Source organism: Engystomops pustulosus, chromosome 7 (assembly GCF_040894005.1).
Source record: "Engystomops pustulosus chromosome 7, aEngPut4.maternal, whole genome shotgun sequence".
Classification (NCBI taxonomy): Eukaryota; Metazoa; Chordata; class Amphibia; order Anura; family Leptodactylidae; genus Engystomops; species Engystomops pustulosus.
Window position 1 is genome coordinate 135,084,590 of NC_092417.1, and position 25,204 is coordinate 135,109,793.

Below are 25,204 nucleotides of genomic sequence, written 5' to 3' on the forward strand. Positions count from 1 at the left end.
ACAAAAGTGTAGCGCAAAGCCTTTAGTAAATGTGCCTCGTTGTGCTACACTATTTATTAATGGGAATGGATGTATTGACCAAGTATTCCCCAAGCTTTTTGTATCTGGGTACCGGCTGCACCCAGAATTTTTTTCCAGGGACCGTGCCGGGTAACTCTCTTACCATGGTTCCTGGAAAATAAAATTGTGTGCAACAGAAATAGTTCATATCTAACTCTAACCAATATAATGTGCCATTTCCTGCAGCCCGTGGTCTAAAATACCCCTTTTTCCTGCAGCTGCTCTTTTTTCTGTAGGCCCCTTTTAATGTCTTCATAAGAAGAAAGCTACAGATAAATGTCCTCTTGTCTTTGGGCTTTTCACTGTGAGGAAAAAATATACATACCACATATAAGTTTCACCTTAAAGAAAGAAAGCATAAACAGTTCAACAGAGACCTTTGTGATTTCAGGGATAATAAAGCATATTCCTGTATCAACACGAAACCGATTCCCAACGAGACAGACTTTGGTACAGACACAGACACCGACACAGACGGATCTATAACTAACCAGGGCGGCATAAGCAGGGGCAGAGGCAAACGTAACAGAGGCAGGGGAAGAGGCAGTGCCAACTATAATCAAAGAGACACCTTCTCAGGGGACAACACGACATGCAACACATTGGGAGGCAACAGCAGGGGCGGCCACATAGGAGCCCCTTCCACCTTTTCTCCCTCCACCATCCCTTCCTACGCCCCTCCACCCCCCTCTGCGCCCTCTTCCTCCTCATCGGCTTTTTTAACAGCAGGCCCACTGTACCCATTGAGGAACCGGAATCGCAGGGGAAGAAACTAGACACTTTCATTATAAACCTCTCCAACCGGGTCCTCAATAATGCAGAAAATTCAATTTTGAGTAAGGGGCTATCCTTTGTACCTACGAGTAGATTTGATGATTTTAACTGGCACAAGGATATTCATCTTTTTCTACGTAAACTGAGATGGCACAAATTTTTCAAAATGAAAGAAAGAAAGGATTGTCATGACCTAGGTGTTCCACAAGACCTCCTTGTTGACATACGACTATTAGAGAGCCTAGCCAGTCCACCAGCAGCCACTTCAGGGAAAGGCCCATTCACGGACCTTAAACGGAAGAGCACAAGCACCCCACCTGTAGGTGACATCTCTAGTATAGATATTTTCTCTAAACTAGTTTTTAATGAACTCGGTCAATTAACCACTACAATTAGGCACCCTAACTGCACAAAGGAGGAAACACAAGCTCTCGCCTCTCTTGAAAAGGATTCCACTATAACCATCAAACCCTCCGACAAAGGGGGTAACATAGTGATCATACAAACAGAGAAATATCGCCAGATGTGTCTAGATATACTGAAGGACAATGAGAACTATGCCATCCTACCCAATAACCCCACAAGTTCCTTTTTGTTGGAACTTAAGAAAATACTTCAAACCGCTCTTACCAACGCTCTGATTAGCAAAGAAGAATTTGATTTTTTGTTTCCCAAATGTCCCAAAACAGCTACCTTTTACGGGCTCCCCAAAATCCATAAAGGTTTAACCCCTTTAAAAGGTAGACCAATCGTGTCAGGTGTCGGGTCACTCTGTCAAAATGTAGGCATTTACATCAACAAAATCCTGGCCCCCTTCGTCGTAGCTCTTCCCTCCTACACCAGGGACACCACTGATCTTCTCAAAAGATTAGACGGACTCTCAATAGGACCTGATACTTACCTAGCAAGTATTGACGTGGAGTCACTCTACTCCTCCATTCCCCACCATTTAGGACTACAAGCTGTCCAATTCTATTTGAGCACTCGAGGCAACCAGTGCGGTGCACATAACAATTTCATCCTCCAGTTGCTGGAATTCTCGCTTACACACAATTATTTTTTATTTGACGGGGTTGTGTACCACCAGCTCAGGGGCACGGCTATGGGGAGCTCATGCGCCCCCACCTACGCCAACTTGTTCCTGGGCTGGTGGGAACACTGTCACGTCTTTTGTGAAGGGTCTCCCCCCCGCCACATATTTTCATCACGTGGGAGGGTTCAGAGAGTCAATTTAGGACACTCCTAGAGGACCTGAACCTCAATTCCCTAGGGCTCAGATTTACACACGAGATACACCGCTCCAGTATACCATTTTTAGACATTCGGATCACCAAGAAACATAATGGCGAAATAAATACAACCCTATACAGGAAACCCACCTCGACTAACTCCCTTTTACGCTGGGAGTCTTATCACCCACCTGCTCTAAAGAGAGGTATACCATACAGGCAATACCTCAGGATACGCAGTAACTGTTCCTCCTTAGAAGAATTCAAATGCCAAGCTAAGGACCTTAAACTCCGACTTCTGGCCCGAGGGTACCCAGAACAGACCCTTAAATCAGCAAGCTTTAAGAGCTAATAGGACAGACCTACTTACCCCACGCAACAATCCGCCCGGTACACCTTTAATCAGGCTGAGTACATTTGATGAGGGATCTCAACAGGTCCGCCAAGTTCTTACCAAATTTTGGCACATACTCAAAATGGATCCGGACATATCTGCGGTTTTACAAGATCACCCTACGATTACATTCAGAAAAGGACGCAACTTAAGAGACAGGCTCGTCCACAGTCACTTCACTAGACCAGAACCCACTAGGACTTGGCTACATTCTGATATCAAAGGCTGTTACCGCTGTAGTGGTTGCATTGCATGTAAGGTAATACAGAGCTGTAAAACATTTTACTGCCCTGTTACCAATAGAAGCTACACCATCCAACATTACATTGACTGTAAAAGCAAAGGCGTAATCTACCTAGCCACTTGTGAGTGTGGTCTACAATATGTAGGTAAGACATACCGTGAATTTCGGCGCAGAGTAGGGGAACATTTAGGGGATATTAGGCACAACCGAGACAAACCCCTTGCTAGGCACGTACAAGAGAGACATAGAGGCAACACCAAGGGACTCACTTTTGTGGGCATTGACCTTGTTAAACCCCCAGACAGAGGAGGAGATTGGGACCGGATTTTGAGGCAAAGAGAGTCACAATGGATATTTAGACTCAAGACAGAGTCCCCATCAGGACTTAATGAACAACAGAGCTTTGCCTGCTTTTTATGACTGCATTTACCTTTTCTACTTTATCATGGCTTATATTTTTATCTTTCTATTTTCACTAGCATCTATAATCCACTTTTGTACCATGGCCCTAAATCCCTATCTACTAATCATAGGGACAAGTGAAGAATCGTGATTACACAATACACTTGTCCATTGAGATTTCCATATGCATATATGGTTCTCTAGCGCACCCCACTACTACTTACCTCATCCGTCGGGTAACTTGTCCCCAGAGACGTCCGCTTCATGTCCGGTGAGGGCACTTGCTGCCCTCCCCATTTGACCTCAGTGGATGCCTCTGCGCGTGCGCGATCAGCTTGCTCTAGAGGCCTTTCGGGCCATGTCTTTTGACATGCGCGTTAGAGCCTCTGGGCGGGCATTAGCTTGAGGGCGTTTCTCCTGCCCTCTTCGCTTTTTGGCGCATGCGCACGCTGCACCCGCTGCCGGCCGCACCTCCCTATCATAGAGTGCGACGCACAGGTAGGGGTGGAGCGTTGGGGGCGGTACCAGTAACACGCGGTGCGCTTATAAGTGAGCCGCACGCCGGATCTGACAGGACCCACTGGTTACCCGCTGCGAACGGGGCTGTGTGCATTTGCACCCCCGCAGCACTTCATCGCTCAACTAGCCTTTTCCTTCAGGTAAGACCGCTACCTACCTGGGTCATTATATAGACACTCTGGTCCTCCTGTTGGATACTTTGATTGTAGTTTTACCAACCAATCTGTTTCCTCACTAGGGAAATCACCATTATTCCTACACACTATTACTACAGTGCAAGGGAGATTTTTACTACCCCAGCACCATCTATCAGTATAGTGTAAGGTAAGAATATACTTTCTATACTACATGATATCACTTTTATTGTTTGAAGGTTACAGACACCTGAACATATACCAGTCACATTGTTTGTCATATTTTTCCCATTAGGGTGCTCCCAATGCGGACCTTATTATCCCATGATGAGCCCAAAAGGGTGAAACAGACCCTGTCGGGATTTGGTTGCGCAATTGCGCTTTGGACATACTTCTTGCTATAAGGATCATCTAATATACCTCTTGTACATACGGACCATCTAATATACCTCTTGTACATACAGACAACTGACTGGGACGATACCTCTAGACTAGGTCCAATAACAGGGCTAGGCATCTAGGGTAAGGTTCCGGTCGGGGTTCGTGGTCAATTAGGGCCACAACCCCGAGGTTAGGCTAACAGGGTGTTTTAGAAATTGAACCTAGGGCATTAACAGGGAGAGTGATAGTCATGCTTGACCCTTGCCTCCCATGCCTCTAGTTACAACACCTTGTTTCCTCCTCTTTCCTTTTCCTTTTCTACACTCTATATGGACATAGGGTGCCCGTAATCACCTTATTGACCCTTTGTTTATGGCACCTCCACCGAGGAACACCCGGAAACTTGAGTGTAGATATTAACCTGTTACATATCAAGATGTGCAGCCCACAGAGGTGAGCTTTCCTTTTCACTAAAAGCTGCATCAATACTCTTGAACTGTATGAAGGAAGCCACCCGGCTCACACTTGCTTTGTCTCTTCCTATTTTTTGCAGATGGGCAACCGTGCGTTCATACAATTTCTTTGAAGCCAGATTACTGTTTGTTCACTTTTAAACGAATTCAGTAAAAGCTAAGTTTTAACCACAATTTGTATTTTTTTCCACATATAAGCAAGTATAAGCCAACCTGAGTGTAAACTGAGGTACCTACTTTTACCACAAAAAAATGGGAAAATCGATCTCCCTCAAATAAATAACTAATAACATGTCCAACAGCGGCCTCCCTTCATTAATAATATGTCCAGCAGCGTCCTCTCTCACTAATAATATGTCCAGCAGCGGCCTCCCCTCACTAATAACATGTCCAGCAGCAGCTTCCCCTGACTAATAACATGTCCAACAGCAGCCTCCCTTCATTAATAATATGTCCAGCAGCGTCCTCTCTCACTAATAATATGTTGAGCAGCGGCCTCCCCTCACTAATAACATGTCCAGCAGCGGCCTCCCTTCATTAATAACATGTGCAGCAGCGGTCTTCTTCACTAATAACATGTGCAGCAGCAGCCTCCCTTCATTAATAACTTGTCCCAATAAAATGTCCTTAGAAGTGCTCCCCTATTATTGAAATGCCCCCAGCAGTTCCCCCTAATAAAATGCCCCCAGCAGTGCTCCCCAAATGAAATGTACACAGCAGAGGCCACCTAAAATGTCCCTAGCAGTGCGCCCCCCACTAATGAAATTTCCACAGCAGTGGCCCCATAAAAATATTAAAGAAAATACTTCCGGCGCACCTCTGCACCCTGTGGCTCTGGCTTCTTCTATCCTCAGATTCCCGGCAGTGGAGGCAGAGGCACATGTATGGTCTCTGCCACGCACACACCCGCTATGATGCGGCTCTGTCGCCGGCTGATTACATCATAGCTGGTGAAACGGCAGAGAGTATAGACATTCCTCTGCTTGAACTGGCGGGAATCTTAGGATAGAAGAAGCTGGAGCCGTAGGGTGAAGAGGAGTGCCCTAGGCAAATGCTGATTATTATTTTCAAGTTTCATATACCACGGCTTGACTGTTAAAGACCCCTGCATTAACCTTTAGATTCCTCTTTCCAATTTCTCCTGGAGTTTTGCCTCTTTGGTGCTTTGGTACTATGCCATATACTGCATTAGTTTCCTGTATTTTGTGCTTTTACCTAATACTAGCCTAACCCAGCCAACCAATTTTGAAAAGGGCTGCCCCCTTCTCCCTCTGGAGGGGGAGATCATACAATTCTTCTACATGTAACTAGCAGGAGAATCATGTGTCTTTGCAGCTGTGTCAAAGGGTCTGCCTTTTCCCTATTATTTACCCCATCCCAGTCTGTGATCCTGCATAATTCATCTTTCTCTCTCTTTTTACCTTAGGCTACACATCTGACAATGGCTCTCCTCTGCAGCAAACCTTCCCCCTATGTTAATAAGAATAGTGAGTGATACCCATGAATACCCCTGGTATTTTGGGCCTAAAAATAATAGCATTAAGTAGTAGAAATTTTCTTTCTGGCACTTGACATTCAATGTACCTTAGTCTTGTGACCTGAGTTTGTTTTCAAAATGATCGTATTATTCTGCTTTATGTGAATTAAAAGTGTAATTGTACATATGTGACATGCTCACATGAGAAAATGGGATGTACTTTGTATTACAGCCACCAGGATGTGCATTGGATCACACTGAAAACTATTCCCCAAGCATTGATTAGGGATCCCTGAAAAGGTTTTTATTGTTTTTAAATGATCTTTTTATATTTTCCTCATATAACAAGGTGAACTGAAAAATGAATGCTGTTAATGAAGAAATGTAAAAATATGCTTGGTACAAAAATAGGTGGGTTGTGGAGGAAATAACCTTCAAAACTGACAACTCTCATGCAATAAATATGATGTCAGCACTTCCATGCATAAGTAAACCAAGTGTAAACAAGTACATTGCTAAGGTGTGGCAAGATCATAGTGCAACTCAAGTTATATTTCAAAAGACATGTGTGCACCCAGGGCTACTGGTTAAATCTAGACAAAGCAGGAGGAGAAAAACTTGGAGTGCATTTACTACATTCCATATATACACATTTGATTCAAGAAAAGCACAATGAGGTACTTATTTTTTTGTATATGAAAACAAGATTAATAATTGATGTTAGATAAATGCCTGTTTTAGCAATGTTACAGTAGGGGCCAGCAACTGTGGATGCCATGGCACCAACTATCTATAAAAGAGACGTTGTCAGTCTGTGTGCTGGCCGGATTTCAATGACTGAACATTCTGCCAGGGACAGGACCTCAAGCATCATAGTAATATTATGCAAGGATCCCCTTTATAACCTTTTTACTGTAAGAGCTATAAGAACAAAATATGTCATGGGAACAAAAGTTTGTTCATTTGATATTGAGCCATAGAGTTATTCTGACTGCCATATTTGGGAATTAAAAAGGAATTCCCTACTATGGGCAAAACTGGCAGTAGCCTTTTATGGTCTTTTTGCCTTACCCTGGATTTACACTGTTGGTATAACAACCCTGCCAGCATTGGTCTAAGGAGGCATTCCATGTTTTGTTTGTGTGTGTTTATTGTGGCTGTTTGCTGCTTTGTTGGGATTGACTGACCAAAGGTTACTAGGGTGACAGACTGCCGATCCAATTAGCTGCTGGGGTGGTCTCCAGTAACTCCTATATATACCTGCCGAGTCCCATTGCACCTTACTGGTACTAGAAGTCTCCTTATACCTGTTTCCTGTGATCTTGTGTTGTTACTTACTATTCTGTGTATCCGACCTCTGCCATGTTTACTCTCTCTAGCAATCTAATTCTGTACCTTGACCAGCATCTTGGTTTTGACCTGGTTCTGTCCAACTCTGCTTGTCTGTCTGTGCCTCTTTTCTGTCCGCTCCACCATCCAGCAGCTTCCAGATGAAATTAGTTTTCCCTGTCACCTTGCAGGGTCTCTCAGGTCCATAAGTTAGGTTCCTGATAGTTGGATTGCCCTTATCAGGACACTGTTTCTGCTTTAGACAGTTTGTAGCCTACAGCGGTGGCCCCAGGCTGAGTTTGCCACCGCTAAACTAAGTTTGGCAGCTTGTGGCAAGTCTGGTTGTGGTTGCGCAGTTTGATGCACAGGCTGGACATCATCAACATTATCTACTATGATACAACTGGAGTGCTGTCCTTTTCATGTTTTACCCATCAGTTCCAGAGAAGACTTGCAAACTTCAAAGGGAAACCAATTATGTTGGCTATGATGAAAATGTATTTAAATTTTTTCTTTCATAATATATTCTGATAAATTCCCCCTCTTATTTCCAGTGAAAAGACCCTCAAAGACAAATTAGAACACCTGCAATGCCAGTTTACCTGGAAACTGGAAAAGAATGATAAAATCAACATACATGAGATTTTGCAGACATTGGAAATCAAGATTCACCACTCAACCTGTTTGAATCTTTCAACTTTATATAATTTAAAGGCTTATCTTTTACATCAACAGCAGAGAAGTAGTGAGGCTCTACAATGTCTTCAACAGGCTGAACAACATGTGGCTATAAAACACAAGGCACACTTTGACCAGCATGTTATAGTTACTTATGGAAATTATGCCTGGATATACTACTTCCTGAACAATTTTCAAGAATGTGAAGATTACCTTCAAAAAGTTCATGACATTTGTAGCAAATATCCTGATAAAATACAACATTTATCTGTAATATTTGCTGAACAAGCCTGGTCCTTTCTTGAAGTTGGCATAAGAAATGGAAAGTGTGCTACTCGATACTTTAAAAAAGCTTTAGATATTTCTCCAGATGAAAGCTCTTGCATTGGTTTGGCTTATGCCACTTATGCTCATGCTATCTACTCTCAAGATACAGAAGTAATGAATCAAGCAGTTAAACTTCTGGATAAAATACTGCATAAAGATCCAGCAAACTGCGAAGCTCGAGTTTACTTAGCAAAGATCCTGCAAGAGATAGGTCATAGGAAAGACAAAAACAGAGCACGCAAACTGCTAGCAGATGACTTCCAGGGATACATGAACCCAGAAGTTCTACGAATTTTATCAGGGCTTAACCAAATAATAACCTTTGACAAATGTTTTGAAATTTTGCAAAGAGCAAAGTGCATAGCACCAGATTACCATAAATTGACACATGAAATGGGTCATATTTACAGACATAAAGCATACAGTTCAAGAGATGCAGAAAAGTCAAATGCTATAGAGGAGGCGTCTAAATGGTATACATTAGCCATTCAGCTGATGCCTTGGAATGTGGAAGCACGGTTAGATTTAGCTAATATGTATGGGGAAAAGTATCACACAGCCTTTGAAGGAATAATCTATTCACAAATAAGCAATGAGATTGAATCTTTGAGTAAGATCTGCAAGCAACGGTTCTACTTACAATATGGAATATATAATTTATATAAAATCCATCACATTTCAAGAGGGATAAGCTTGTTACAAAGTGGATTCAAAATCAATCCAACCTCCAAATATGGGATAAAGTGCAAAAAGGGTCTGACACTCTGTACAATTTTGCACCGTTCAACAGAAGCTGAAATAGATGGATTCATAAACAATGTGGAAGATGCGAAAAGACAAAAACATTTAAAGTAATGCAAATTTTATCCTTTACCAGTTTACTCTGACCTGAGTACCCACTGTTGAGAGAAACTTTTTGGCTAAGTGTCAGGGACCTTTTGAGATTCTTGAAAAAGTTTCAAATGTCTCTCATAAGGTGCCGGGAAAAAGGAAACCAGTACAACTATATCATGTCAACTTTATTAAGCCATGGAAGGAAAGGGAGTCACTGGTAGCAATGAGTTCTTCCTTAGTTACCGTATTAGAGTATAGTAAGGTGACAGTTGCCAATACCTTATCTTGTTCCCAAAAACAGGAATGTAAAGAATTTTTACAACACAACAAGGATATGTTCTCCAGCCTGCCGGGGTGTACAAATGTTGTTGAACATGAAATAATTACTGGGCCACAGGTTAAAGTAAGGATAAAACCGTACAGAATTCCAGAAGCCCATAGACAGGCCGTCTCTGAGGAGGTCCACAGAATGTTGAGTTTGGGTGTAATTGAAAAATCTAAAAGTGAATGGTCCAGCCCCATAGTTTTAGTTCCGAAAATAAATGGAAGCTGGCGCTTTTGTAATGATTTATGTAAACTTAATGAGTTTTCCAAAATGGATGCCTGGCCTATGTCCAGGGTAGATGAGCTGATAGAAAGGCTAGGCCCAGCTATAAAAGTATATATTATTTAAGGTGGTAAGACGCAGCTGCACTAGCCAGATGGTGTGGGATAACAGCATATAGTGACAAGTTGTCCATGTAAATTCCTTATCCTCAGCAAAACTGTCCATAATTTCTAATACAGATGTGCTATCTTTGATGTAACCTGGTACTCGTGTAACAAAAGGTTGGAGACTATTATACAACCAAGACTCCGGACATGATTGGGCGTAGAAGTGGAGGAAATTTTTCTTTATGCAATTCGGACAATGCATAAAAATAGGAGAGGTGGGAAAATCTGGACAGAGAAACTTTGGATCTTTTCCAGAAAGAATACCCAGTGTTACCCCATCCTGTAATAAACTTGTCAGTTTTTGTTTAATGTTTTCAATTGGGTCTTTGTATAATTTTTGGTATATTTGTTAATCTTGTTACATTTTCAAAATCTTCCTTTGATATAATTCTTTGTACATTATAGAGATTCCCCCAACTTTGTCTGCGTTACGAAAAAGAGGTGGAGACTGCACTTGTGCTTTACAAACATACAGAAACCGTTTGGATTTTAACCCCTCAAAGACGTAGCCATTTTGTAGCTTAAGGCTCAGCCCCATTTTTTTGGATTCTGACTTGCGTCACTTTATACGGTTATAACTTATAACTTTTGAACACTATTATTTATCAAAGCGATTCTGAGAATGTTTGTTTTTTCCCCACATGTTGTACTTCATTTTAGTTGTAAATGTTGGCTGATAAGTTTTGCGTTTATTTACAAAAAAAGAAAAAAATCATGAATTTTTTGGAAAAATTTGCCATTTTCGAAATGCAAAATCATCGCGTTTTCAGGCAGATAGATTTACCAGCTAAATAAGTTGCTGAATAACATTTCCCTTGTCTACTTTACATTTTCATAATATTTTAAATGTCTGGATAATTTATTTTGATAAATTACAAATCGAATATCGCTTTTCTGTATTTTCAGAATTGACTATTTTGGGGATAAATACAGTTTTGAATTAAATTTGACATATTTAGCATCACAACCCCCTATATAATCAACCCATTTTCAAATCTGCACCCCTCAAACTATCCGAAACAGCTTTTAGGAAGATTGTTAACCCCTTGAGATCTTCATAGTAATTGAATCAAAATGGAGGTGAAATTTAGAATGGTCAAATTTTGACGGTTATACGTTCATTTAGCCCTAAAATTAACACATTTCCAAAAGAAAAAAGAGAAACCCCACCTACAATTTGTTCTGCAATTTCTCCCGAGTACAGAGACCCCCCCACATGTGGCTGTTGCTTGTTTTATGGGGGCACAGCGAGGAGCAGAAGGGAAGGAGCACCCTGCAGCTGCCAGGATTTTAGTTTCCTCATTGGCCCCTTTTGTAGGCTATAAAATTTTTGGTTTTTTGTTATTGGGGCCATGTTATGGCAATTTCTTTGTGGGATGAGATGCATAAATTCTGCACTGGATTTTTTACTTTTTTTTTTTGTGTTCACCGTATAGCCTAATAATCATATTATCTTTATTCTATGGGTCGATACGATTAGGGGGATACCACTGAAGTTGGCCTACTTAATCATTGCAATATAGGGTTTTTTTCACGAAGGAAAGTTAGGCCTTATTCATGGGATAGTGCCTAATTTGCTGATCAGGGTCTCAATGCAGAGAGCAGAGGCACCAGCAGATCACGAAAATGTGGCGTCCATCAGACCCCCCGTCACTCCATCAAATTAATGGAGCAGCCGGCGGCGCATGACCGTTCTGCTCCATTAATAGCTATGGAGCTGACGGAAATTGCCGATCTCCGAAGGACCCATCGTTTTTGCGATCTTAGGGGGATAGGGCCTTACTTTCCTTCGTGCGAAAACCCCTTTAAGTTTTTCCCTATGTGATACATGTGATGAGTTGCCTGTTTAGTGTCACTTTTGCAACTTTTTGTGGTGTGCAACTTTTCACAAGAATGGGACAATTCCAACCCCAAAAGTCGCACAAGTTGATCAAACATCTGATCAAAAAAGGAAGGAAGGAAGGAAGGAAGCAATAGGAGTGATTGATACATGTCTCCCATTGTAAATTTATTTCCCTTCTCCATCATTTTCTCACAGCCTATCACAAGAGAAGGTATGAGGAAGATAAATTGATCATCTGATACATTATGGGTGCTGATGGCTTTATTGTAACCATTGCAACACTTACCTGAATGCCAATTCTGCAGTTATGAGAAATTATAAAAAAAAGCTTTAGAAAGCTGAAAAGTGATTTTTCCAGAATGTGGTCTTTGGGATTTTCGCAATACCCATACATTACAACACAATGGAGCTCATTTACTTACCCGGTCCAGGCGCGATCCAGCGACACGTTCTCCGACGCTGATTCGGGTTCTGACGGGATTCACTAAGGTCTGTGCGCCCGATATCCACCGGATGTCGCTGCTGCGCCGAGGTCCTTTGGAGTTCACCTGCTTCGTCCCGATGCATGTAAGTGCTGATCTTGCGACACAATTTTTTAAAAAAATTCAGCATTTTTTACTAATCCGTCGGGTTGTCCGACGGCCACGCCACCCGATTTCTGTTGCGTGAAAGCCGGCACCTATGCGCCAAAATCCGATCGCGTACGCCAAAATCGCGGGCAATTCAGGGCAAATCGGAAATCAACGGGAAACCCGACGTAAGTGCGTGATTCAGACCCTCAGTAAATGAGCCACAATGTATTACACTTAGCACATAGAAATGCGATGTGACACTTGTGGACACTGGAAGAGAACTTTTCTTGATGCATTTTCCAAATTTACTGTATAAGGTACTCTTTTTCAGGAGAGAGAATAATATGGAATTACATTTTTGGTATCAGCATGTACCTTTAGTTCTTATGTTTGTTTTATGAATAATGTGAGATTTATGTCCTGTGGGTTCAAAAAACAGTGCTCTCATAATCAGAAACACTATGGTTTATTGGGAAATGTCATCATACACTGAATACATTAAGCAGACTCTCAATGGAAAGGGAGTAAATTAAAAACATAGTAATATTCTGGCTATAAGGTAAAATTTACCCAAAAATGCACATTTTCATACCAAGAGATTACAGGATTTTAAATGTATGCTGATCAGTTGAGCTGTTATTTAGGGGCATGTTCACACATATCAGATTTGTAAGAGACTGTCAATTTCATCTCACTAGAGTTTAAAACAACCATGGTCTTTTTGTAGAAATAACCCCACAATGTATGAAAAAACTGCTTTGTGTGAATATATCCACAGCATTGGAAACAAAAGTTTCCATTTATAGAACAACAAATGAAAAGAAGATGAATATATTATCAGTGCCAAAGTTCAAAGGGAATCACAAAAGAATAAAGTAAAATACAGCAGATAGATTCAATCTTCTCTGGAAAAGGTAAGGCAGGAAGACAAAAAAAACCACATTAACTATATGTGTATACAGTGTTGTACTACTTTATGAGAGGGGATTTCTTTTTGCCCTGTATTGAGTGCCCTGCACATTGGGAAAAGAAAATCCACCAAAATGCACATAAAATGGAAAAATTTGATAGCGAATTCCAACAGCTATATTGGTATCACCCAAGGAAAATATGAAGCTTAAAGGAAATCTACCTTTAGGAATCTACTTACTTGGTAGATCCGGATGGTAGATCCCCCTTCAAACTTATTTTCTGAAACTTACTTTATTTTAAGTTTAGGCTAATTAGCTGAAGACACTACTGGGGAGTGGAGAAGCTTCTGTGAGCTCTGAGCTCCTGGCTGAGGCTACCCCACACCCTGAGCAACCACTGCAGAGCCATCCCCCTCTGTGAATTCTAAAATAGATTACCAAATTTGGGATTATTCAGGTAAGGAGAAAAAAAAGGGGAGACCTGATTAAAATGTACAAATATCTGAATGGTCAGTACATGGATCTCTCTATCAACATAGACATAGGTTCTTTACTGTAAAAGCAGGGAGACTGTGGAACTCTCTGCCGCAGGAGGTTGTTATGGCGGATACTTTGTACATATTCAAGAGAGGCCTGGATGCCTTTCTTGAGAGCAAAAATATCACAGGTTATGGGGAAAGCTCTGTGCATGGCTAGCAGCTCCTGGTCCTCTGCGCCAGCGACATGCTAAGAGCCACCGTGGTCACTGGCAGTATGGACATACAGGGATGTGGCTCTTCAGAGGCTACACCCAGTCTCTGCAGTTAGCATAAAAATAAAAAAAAGTATTAATACACACAGTTTTACAAAATAATAAAAAGGTGTTAGTTTTAGGGAATCTTCTGTCAGGATCTACTAGGTAGACTTCCTTTAATGTAAAATGGAAATTGCCTTATACAGTAAAATAAAACATCTTCAACTCTACAAAAGTAGTGTGAAAGGAATACATAATGGGGCAGATTTATCAAGCAGTCTGAAAGTCAGAATATTTCCAGTTGCCCATGGCAACCAATCACAGCTCAGCTTTCATTTCACCAGTGCTCATGAATATTTTAAAGGGGAGCTGTGATTGGTTGCCATGGGCAACTGGAAATATTCTGACTTTCAGACTGCTTGATAAATCTGCCCCAATGTCACCATCTGACATTTTTTTTAAGTAGTACTCAAGCTTAGGTGTGCGAATAGACAATGTGGCTGTGATGGAGTTGTGATGCGGCCAACCTCGTCAAGGAAGGAATTGTGACTATAACTCGTAACAAAATTATTACTTAGTGACAGTTTCATGTTAACAGTCCATGCTACGGTCACTAAATAATATAGTTATGAATTATTGTCACAATTCCTTAATTGATGCAGCCGGTGGCATCACAAATGCATCACTGCAGTGTCATGGCCTCCTGCACAAGAACACATTTTTCCTATGGTTGCAAAATACGTCTCCATTGGCTGTTTTTGTGAGCTCTAGAGTATTTCCCCCGTATGTCTGGAAAAATAGGCTGTATGTCATCCATTTTTGTGGATCCACTAAAGAAAACGGGAGGCTGGCAAAGATGTTGGTAGGTTTTCCCAACCCCTTGGAGCATCACAGGATTGTGTTACCTAGCAACTTGCTGTAAAGACACATGGATGACATACCGAGTGTCATCTGTATTTGTCACAGCCCTATGGACGTATATGGGAGAGCTCAAGGGCACTAGGCTCAGACACACAGCTGAGGAATCCTCAGGTGTGTTCATGAGCCTATCGCAATACATGGAGCTTTGAGACAGCTGCAAAATCCACAGCTGTATCACCCGAGAAAACAATGGGCTGTACGCCATACTTTGCACGGTCTTTTGCACAGGTATTTAACAGCTGCACTAGTCATCATGCAACACAAATTAGGAGATTTATCATGCAAAGTCCGACATAAATGTGTTGCACGCCCTATGTTAAAGGTGTACCAAAAAAATAAAGTTGATGAATCTGGCGCACCCTGCACTATACACAGGAAAACTGCATTTAGGGCAGTTTGCGCTGTTCTTAGTAAATGTTCCCTAATGTTTGTGTGTGAGGTCTGAACACACCTGACTACCAATGGTAAACCTTCTATCCAACTTATTTACCTTTTGTCCATATTCTTTTTATATTCTACAGTTTATCTACTCACAAAAATTCCTACTGTCCTGTCTACTAGATCTATCCATTACCTAAAAATCTACACAAGGTCAATAGTCCTCTTACAAGTCTAACCTATCAATATGTTTTGGAGCGTGGACCTGCATGAGCACAGCAGGCAAACTCATTGTACTGACAGTGCCTTGTTCATATTGCCCACTCATGATTATACCAAAAAATGTCTTGTGCCTATAAGGGCTTATTCAGACCAACATGCTAGGTCCATGATTCGTGTTTACAGTAAGACACTGTTGTGCAGAGATTATGCGGCATTTCCTTGCCTTGTATATATAACCACAATTCTTAAAGAAACTATGTTCCTTCCGTGAAATCCAGCGACCAATTGGCCTGGAATATTTTAGCCCTAATAGTGATCAAAGATGCTATCAAAGATGTAAAAAAAAAAAATGTAAAACCAAGTCTTCACTAGCTCACTATTTCACTCTCCTAAATCTTTTTGGCAATTTATACAGTAAATATGACACTATAATAAAGTGGTTTACCAGAAAAAACCCCAAACAAGCTAAAGCCATCCGTACCCTGCTCCAGCTTCTAACTCCAAGCTCCGTTTGCCCACACTCACAGCTGAAATTGTTAGCCGTCATGGGCCCATTTGACATACAAGTCATATGGGTCCTTTGTTGTCTTTCTTATGCATTCATTTTGAAGAAATGAAACTTTAAGAAACAGATTGCAAAATAAAATAATGAATGCAACATTTAAATTGAATCAGTCACCACGATTTACCAACTCGAACTGTATTTTATATAGGGCTATACCCACAATGCCACCAATACATTTGGTTTTATTTTCCAGTTCCGGTGTCAAAACTTCCCTTCAGTAATATGCAATTGAAGCTGAAGGTGTGGAGTCAGGTAGCTTAACACAGCAAATTAGGGCTCCAGGTCCACAGCAACAAAAATGGCCTCTGCAACAATTACACTGCCGAGCACTTCATCCTCATTTGTACATTTCTAAAGTGAAGTTTTGGCATGCAATGAGCAGCTGAACAATAAAAGAAAGTGCATGGTTGGCATATGTGGGCATAGTCCTACATAACATAGCAGTTAGTTTGGGTAGACAAACAGTGGCAACGGATTCCCTTTAAAGCAAATCAACCTTTTAAAAAAAAACAAACAAAAAACATACCATCTAAGGTTTTCTGGGAGAGGGAGGCATGAATTCATGTCTCTTGCATGATGTCACCTCCCGCTCCCAGACATCTTGTCCCTGCGCCTCGTGCAGCTTTTTAGAACTTTTTTTTTTCTAGGTGATCCTGGCGTGTCAGGCTTAGCGGAGGACAGCATCGGCATCGGAATGGAGAGGGGCAAAGGCAAGTATCCTTAAATGGTTTTTAAAATGGTTGATTTCTTTTAAAGAAAAGCTGCTTGGATGTTTTGGGACACTAAATCAACTACAGGTCTTTTAGTTTCATATGCAAAATTGCCCTGTAACAACTGTCCATGGCCTATAAAAAATAGAAACCTTTCTACTTACAAAAAGAGGAGTCCAATAAAGAACATCAGGTCATCTCTGGTGCTCCTGACGCCTGCACGTTGTTTGAACGACCACACACATGTGTCAAGAGCTCCAGATGGAGTCAACATAATTTATTTTTTTGGGCCTGGGCCGGGAATAAGGACCTGTGGGTGGCTTAGTATCCCAAATGATCCTGAGAGCTTCCCTTTAAGTTTGTTTCTGTAATAGGTTGTAGATGAGCTTCTGCCCTCCTAGGTGGCACATACGGGCCCATTTGTAATTTCACCACCTATAACGCACCTCCCCTCAGATATACAGCTCTGTGAATGGAATGAGGCAATTACAGAGAAAAAGAAAGGTAGGGGACAGGCTTGATGCGCAGTAGGTAGTCAGTGCTTGTCCAATGCAATTGAAAGCGGCACATAAATACTCCCACCAGAAAGACAAACATCTCGCTTCATGAAGGCTTCTCACTCACATTCATAATGATTTATTTGCAAAGTAGTTTACCTTATATTTTATCTTTGTGCAATATAATATTTTCTAAGAAATCTTTTTTCCCCATATTGGTTCCTATATGTACTAAATTTCCAACATAAAATCACCATTTAGCTAGAATCTACTGGCTGAAACGTCTTCATTACAGATCTGCAGCACAGTCCGTGTAATTGCAAATGGAAAAGGTATTAATATATATACAGCGTGTGTGTAAATCAGGCAGCATTGTGTATGTAGGAAAGTCAGGCATATGGAGGCCGAGCTTTGTCACAAATCAGAAGTAACATCATTAAGGACCTGTCCATTCAAGTCTGAGGCAAAACCAGGCTGTTTCAGTTGTTTCAGTTTATTGCATCTCCACAATACGCAGCATTATATGTGCACTGCTTCTCTAACGTTTGATGTTGTGTTAGAGGCTATGGCTGGACATGCGCACAGAGACAATGAAGGACCCCACTGAGACGAAAGAATTTAATGGTGATGAATTAATGACCCTCTCAGGAATGGCTCACATGCCTCAAAGCCACATTTCTACTGTGTTCAGTGCATATGGAGCTTCTGTTTGGAATCCAGCAAGTTGCATTGTAAGGGTCTCGCGTCTGTTCATCACTGGAGGTGCATGTTATGCATATATAGTTTTATATATGTATATAAAATGCTGTGGTCTTTTTTCGCTTTTTAATTTACCCACACAACCACCCAAGCCCCACAAAAGGCCACAGGTCCCATGCTTTTGGCGTGACAGGGCCTTATTTGCAGTAATGATCGGAACAGAGTAACCTGTCCTGATGAGCATCATGGTATTTATTTCTTCTTAAAGAAACTAAAACGTTTTTCTCTGTCCTTTTCTTTTCCTTCCTTGTTACGTAATGTCACAGGGCCCTCCGTGGCACTATTTGGAGACATAGGAGGCAAAGTTATAGCCCGGGTCATTCTGTTTGTTGCACTTGGGGAATGGTCTGAAGTATCACTTGTCGAGGAAGAGAGTGAGGCATTGATCACCCGCATCCAACTGCTCATCTCAGCCTGCAGAAAGAACACAGCAGGAGACCAGATTACAATACAGGTAATATTAATACATGAAACTCATAAAACATAAAATCCCACACGTGTAAAATAAACCGTTATTACACTGTTTGCCATCTTCTGGCGCTAATAATTTTTTCGGAGCTGTGTGAGGTGTCATTTTTTGCGAGTTGAGATGACGTTTTAATTGCTACCACACTGAGGACTTTTTACTACTTTTTCTATACGTTGCAAAATGGCAAAAAAAAGGTGGCAATTTTTCTGCTACAAATGCCGGGAATAAAAGTTATTATATTTTGATAGATCGAACATTTTGGAATACTGCAATGCCCAACATGTTTATGATTTGTATTGTTTATTTTTATACAAGTTCTAGGAAAAGGGGGGGGGGGGGGGGTTGAAATTTAAAAAAAAATATTTTTAACTTTGGTCAAATAAATTTTTCTAATTTATTAGAGCCCCTAGGGTACTTTAACGCTAGCTTGCCTGACTGATCCTACTGCCATACAACAATGTGGCAGTTTATGGGGATTTTGCAGATTTGTATTATAATGTTCCACTGGCACATTGTAACGAATGTTTAGAAGCCCGATGACGTCACAGGGAGCGACAATCAAAGCCAAAATGCCGGCTTTTTTCCACCTCCGGCAACTTTACCGGCGGTGATCGCTGGGTTAACACCAGCGATCAGCGCTGGTCCTAATCATGGGTGTTACCGGTGGGCGTTTACAGAAAACACTCACCAAGTATGGGGAGGGCTCAGCCCGTAAGAACTCTCTATACACCCCAGCTGACATAACATACTAATATGTCCCATGTTATTAAAGGGAACCTGTCAACACATTCTCACAAATACAGCTAGTGACAGGTTCCCATAGATTCCTATTGACTAACTTCTTTTAGTAAAAAAAAAAAATATATATATGTTTCCCTTACATCCACATAAATCAACATTATTTTATATTACCTGGCATTTGAGGGAGTGTATCCTGCTCAGCAAGCCACTGCCATCTACTCCTCCCCATGTCTCATGCCTCTTCTCAGCATATTATATGGCCAGGGTGATGTCATCTAAGGTCCTGTTATATTTGAAACTGTTACCCTATGTATGTATCTGATCACATGAAATCACAGCATGCCTCCATGCCAGCATGCCTACTCCTACCCATCCTATGATTCCATGGGATCAGATACATAGATGAGGTAGATGTTGTAAATGTAATAGGACCTTAGATATCATCTAGGTCACATAAGATGAAGTGCCCAATGATGTAACAGAGCTCTCTGTCTATCTGTCAATCAGGAACAAAAGGAGGCAGCACAATGAAAGTAAAATGTACTGTGCAGGACTCACTTAGTGTTGTTGGACTCTCATCAGACGAGTTGCATACAAGTTTACAAGTTGCAACACTGCAGCCATGGAGAGGAATCATTTAGGGATAAGGACAATGCTTCTTAATCATAGTTTTTTTATGAAGTATTTATTTTGGGCCAGTTAATTTGCATGGTATGTTCTGGATGTGCAGTGGAAGTGTGCATGATATGCCTCTACAGGTGCTCTAGCTCTTTTCTGGAATCACTGCCCCTTTAATTGTGATGTGTAATGGAGTGGCTGGGTGCTTTGTGTAAAAATCCTTTTTTTTACACTTCCCCTTTTGCCATTGTAGCATTATTGAAACTTAATGGACGTGTATTGTTCGTACAAATGGACAATGATTTTATTATTTTCTTTCGTTTATTTTTTTTAACCCCTTTCCGACCAGGCCTTATAACTTTAATGACCCGGGCATTTTTATGAATTGTCATAAGGGCCATAACTTCCTTTTATGTGTACAGGCGGTCCCCTACTTAAGAACACCTGACTTACATACGACCCCTAGTTACTAACGGACCTCTGGATTTTGGTAATTTACTGTACTTTAGTCCTAGGCTACAATAAACAGCTAAAACAGTTATCACAGGTGTCTGTAATTAAGATTTATTGTTTATTCTGGTTCTTATGACAACCCAACATTTTTAAAATCCAATTGTCACAGAGACCAAAAAATTTTTGACTGGGGTTACAATAATAAAGTATATGGTTTCAACTTACATACAAACTCAACTTAAGAACAAACCTACATACCCTATCTTGTATGTAACCCGGGGACTGCCTGTAATACCTTAACATTTTTGAGGCTTTTTTGTTTCATGACACATAGCAATAGTTAAAAATAATAATAAAAAAAAAATGTTAAAGGGAGACATTTCCTAATAAAATAAAAATGTTATTTTAAAATATTTATAAATATTGCGTGTTTGTTTTTATCTTTATATGTCCCCTATGAGGTCATAAAAGACATTTCCACATTTTTCTAGTTTTTACCTATAACTGGGGCATCTATGAGAGCCACATTTGCAGTGGGAAACAACCCACTGTGGGGAGAATGTCTGCTGGCTTTAAATTCTGGCACAATTGCAGAAAACTTACCTCATCTTTTGCTTGGAAAAGATACTCCTTCCCATCCGATAAACTGTAGAGTTGATAAAAAAAATTAATAAATAAAGTGTTTTATCTACAGAGAATACCATATATTTGCTAAAACATTGGTGCAGGATTTAGCCTGATGTTTGCCAGCAGCACTACTCCCCTATAATCTTACCTGAGTTTGAAGACGTTCTTGCGCTTCTTGTAGTCATGTGCCACGCTGCATTGTGCCCCAGCAAGTTGCACAGGAACCTCACCATGATAAGTTATGCCGCTACTTGCACTCTTTGAATCTTTATAGAATCCCAAACTGCCTTTTTTCAGGACACAGTAAACATTTTGCCAGGACCTGAGAGGAAATAAAACAATAAAATGTATATCAATTAGACAAAATTAAAAATCCATGGTAAGAAGAAGTGGCTACTATTTTAAAGCGAATAAAAGATGAAGCATTAAGGTCAAAGGTTAGAGGTTGTTCTGGTCTGTAGCAGTTTTTAGGAAGTTGAAAGAGGGGACCTTCTCACCTATTGGCTGCCTTCTTGGAATGAGACTCCATTTCCTGTTTGCGGTGGAGCATTCCTTCCATCTGCTCTGAAGCTAAAGGCTCAGGACTGCTGATAGGCAACGTGGAAATCTGAAGATTTATAGGGCTGAATGTTGGCCGTGACTGTGGTGAGGGGGGTGGGCTACCGTCTTTTTGAAGGTCTGCCTTTGCTCCATTTGCAGCATCTGATGTATCGTACCCCTACAGAAAAGAAAGGAATAATCTTATAAACAATGCTGAGGAGTCCTAGTGGTATGCAGATATAAAAAGCATCAGAACAACAAGTCTGTTATTTTACATTTCTTTTTCAACAACATCTACAACGATTAACATGGTTTTAATTTTAACTGCATTAATCCCCTATCCATATCATGGCAGTGGATCACATATGTGGGAACCCAGGCCATTGTTAGAACTGCTAAATACAAACTTAAGGGGAGATGTAAAACTGTTCTAGTTGCCCATGGCAACCAATCAGTGCTTGGCTCTCATTTTACAAACAGCTATAGGAAAATCAAAGCTGAGCTCTGATTGGTTGCCATGGACAACTCACACAGTTCTGCTCTCAGACACTTCTGATAAATCTTCTCCTTGGACTTTCAGCATGGGCCATCCTGTAGCTTCTCAGAGCACTACCAGTTAGTCCAGCACCAAGGACTTCAACAGGACTTCTGGGATGGCAAACAGGATGACAGACTTGTGGTCAGCCATTCTGTAGATACACAGAGGGTTTCCATTAATCAAACATTTACCCTTTGAAAAGGGACGACATTTATTTAAGCTCTTGTCAGAAGGGCCCTCAATCCTATTGTCTATGACTGTTGTTACTCTGTAAAGTCTTATTCTATTTGTATATGTTCCCCACAATTTGTAAAACGCTAAGGAACCTGATGGCGCTATATAAATAAAAAAATTAATCACTCGATTTCAAGAAAATAAAGCCTCTGAATTTCAGGTGGTTTCTGATGTGCTCTTTTCTTTCAGTTGGTGCTCAAAACCTGAAGTGTACTGAATCAGCTACTAAAACGTTTCCAAAGTTTATGAACACAAAGTTTCTGATCAGGTTATTGCATTGGTTTTTATAAGCCAAAATAAGGTTCCAAAACAAGGAAGTAGTGAAAGTTTTTAATTCCAATTTCTCCTTTCAAGTGCAATATTTAACACAATATTACTGTGCGAACATGGACCAACATAGGACACATGACTTATTTTATTCCATACAAATAAACTCTCACTTTCATTTACAGTATAAAATGATGAGCAACTTGCCTGATTTTCAGATAAACTGTCATCTATCCGTCTGGTATCAGTTGATGGCTGCCAAAAGGGTAAAGTTTAAATATAAATGTATAAAATATATTTAATATTTTTAGACATTTTTTTAAAAGGGCAAGTCAGTTACTAACTAGTCGAGCCGCAGTGAGAAGAGGACACCGGGGGACAGTGCTGGAGGGTGAGTACTAAGGTTTTTTTTTATATACTTGAGTATAAGCAAAGTGGGGCTTCTTCAGAAAAAAAAAAAATCAGGGCTAATAGTTATTGGTTTTATCATCCTATTAGTAGATACTAATTATTCATTGATATAAAGTGGAAAAATAAATCCCCTTTAGTTTTCTGAACTAAATACCGTAAATGTAAAGGATGAAAATAACAAGCGTACCTGCGGAGAATCGGAATCTGTACACAGTCCATTAACGGAAGCCTGTTCAGTCTGCAAACTTTGTAGCCTAGATGAAAGAAGCGCACAGCAATGTAAAACTTCCATTTTATGATGTTACATTGCATGGGTATTAAGACTGTTAGCAATTTCATGACATTGAAATCACCATTATTAACCCAAAGATAAGGGAAAACCAAGAGCGTTACTATAGAGGTGTTAGTTTTCCTTATGTATTACTTAATCTACACACCAGGGAGGGCACAAAAGAAATATGGGAAATGGTCTAAATAGCTCCTTTAGCCAGCTAATAGAAAATAACAAACAATTATGAAGATAAAAGTGTCAGAAATCCAACCTTTCTTGGAGAACATTGACAGGAATTGAATGGTCTTCCAAAATCTGATGATTCTGTTCTTGGAAAATCTCTTCTGGTTTTGGCTCAGGAGGAGGTGGAGTAGGCGGCCTTCGTTTTCTCTCCTCTTCTTCCCTTCTCCTTTTCATCTCATTTTCTTCCAGCTTCCAAAAAAATAAAATAAAAGTAAATAAATCCACATTTATATCATTAAACTATCATGCAGATCCCTCATCCAGTAACAGCTGACGCAGATATCCATTTGTTGGGGCACATGTATCATGTTTTTCGGCTGACACTTTTTCAAGTTTCCTGAAGTTGGCCTACTCAATCATTGCAATGTATCTAAAGTTCTTCCCCTTTGTGATACATGTGAGGAGTTGCCTGTTTAGTCTCACTTTTGCAACGTTTTGTGATGTGCAACTTTTACGTTCCAAATAGTAGCTCCTATAAGTTAGTCTGGGTCTAGCATTCTCAGTTTTGGGACTTGTTAGGTGCAAGAATGGGATTGTTTCAGAGCCCAAATGTCTCACAAGTTGAACAAACATCTGGGCTAAAAAGATAAATCTCGGACCAAATCCTGGTGGCTAACTTTGGTAAGTTGCTTGATTCTGCATGTAAAAAGTCTCAAACTGTGAGAAGTCTCACAAAAAGTTGCACAAAAAAAGAAAAAAAAAAAAAGAAAGCAATAGGAGTGATACATGTTCCACATTAACCTTCAAATACTGGCTTACCGTTGTTAGCTTTTCCAACAGGAAGAATCTTTCATCCCAAGTGGATACAGATTTCTGGAAAGCTTCGTGCCTCTTTATCAGGTTCTCCACCTCATTTACACTGTCTCCCATCTCTGAGGACCGCACAATAGGCTCCTGACTGGACAGCCAAGCCTCTGCGACATTTGCATCTCTTCCAAACATCAACACCTCAAGTACTAAATACACAAGACACATTGTTAGTTTCATTTTGTCTAAGATGTCCAGCAAATAGTTACCAAAACTGAAAATTGTATCAACATGTACCTATTTGTAGCCATTCCATTTTGTCCTTCCATTTGTTTTCAGTCTCCTGTCGCCTTTCTTGCAACTGTTCTAATTTCTCAGAGATCTGAAAGAAAACAAAACAACCAGAATGCATTGAGAAAAACAATCAGATATATCACTAGCCCACTACATATTTTTTTCACCAACTTAAAGGGTGTTTCAGCTCGTGTATCTAAGATAATATCAAATCAGTAGGGGTCAGACTTTTGACACCCCAATGCTTCATGAATCTGCACACCTGCATTCCCTTTACTTAGTCCAATACTGCAGACAGCGCTAAAAGGTCACTAATATGAATGCCCTATCCTCATGATAACAATATAGTGATCCTGGAACTCCTCTTTAACAACAAAATTTTAAAATAAATATTAATATTTCCCAATAAAATCCACCACTACATTATAAAAAAAAAAAAATTGTCACAGTCTCCTTTTTTCCCCCCCAAGACTACATATTGGGGAAGAAGGGCTGTACACCAGTATTCTGTTGGACGTTGCCCATTCTTTTAGTGCAAACTGCTGGCACAGATATTTAAAGAGAACCCGTCATGCAAAATAACCCCCCTAAACTAAATATATTTTCATAAACTGCCATTAGAGAGCATTGCCTCTGTCCCTTCATTGTCCCTCTACATGCCTGTAAACCTA

At 40.5% G+C, this 25,204-nt stretch overlaps 2 protein-coding genes across 4 annotated transcripts in view; one reads left to right on the forward strand and one right to left on the reverse strand.

Annotated features, from left to right (window-relative positions):
- Nucleotides 1-652: 652 nt before the first annotated feature.
- LOC140070227 (uncharacterized) lies at nt 653-10,507 on the forward strand. The gene is made up of 3 exons (XM_072116577.1): nt 653-1,830; nt 7,773-7,913; nt 7,971-10,507. The coding sequence occupies exons 1-3, from the start codon at nt 653-655 to the stop codon at nt 9,274-9,276; spliced, it is 2,625 nt and encodes an 874-aa protein (XP_071972678.1). The 3' UTR covers nt 9,277-10,507.
- A 7,418-nt stretch (nt 10,508-17,925) lies between these two features.
- Nucleotides 17,926-25,204, reverse strand: part of SPTBN2 (spectrin beta, non-erythrocytic 2) — a 114,142-nt gene continuing 106,863 nt past the window's right edge. For all 3 annotated transcript variants that reach the window (XM_072117886.1, XM_072117887.1, XM_072117888.1), the window contains 9 exons: nt 24,537-24,621; nt 24,252-24,448; nt 23,521-23,681; nt 23,166-23,232; nt 22,775-22,822; nt 21,486-21,706; nt 21,137-21,310; nt 20,965-21,007; nt 17,926-18,494 (listed from right to left, as the gene is read on the reverse strand). In XM_072117886.1, coding sequence (XP_071973987.1) covers nt 18,273-18,494; nt 20,965-21,007; nt 21,137-21,310; nt 21,486-21,706; nt 22,775-22,822; nt 23,166-23,232; nt 23,521-23,681; nt 24,252-24,448; nt 24,537-24,621 — 1,218 coding nt within the window. In that variant the 3' untranslated portion in view covers nt 17,926-18,272. The remainder of the gene's footprint in view (nt 18,495-20,964; nt 21,008-21,136; nt 21,311-21,485; nt 21,707-22,774; nt 22,823-23,165; nt 23,233-23,520; nt 23,682-24,251; nt 24,449-24,536; nt 24,622-25,204) is intronic.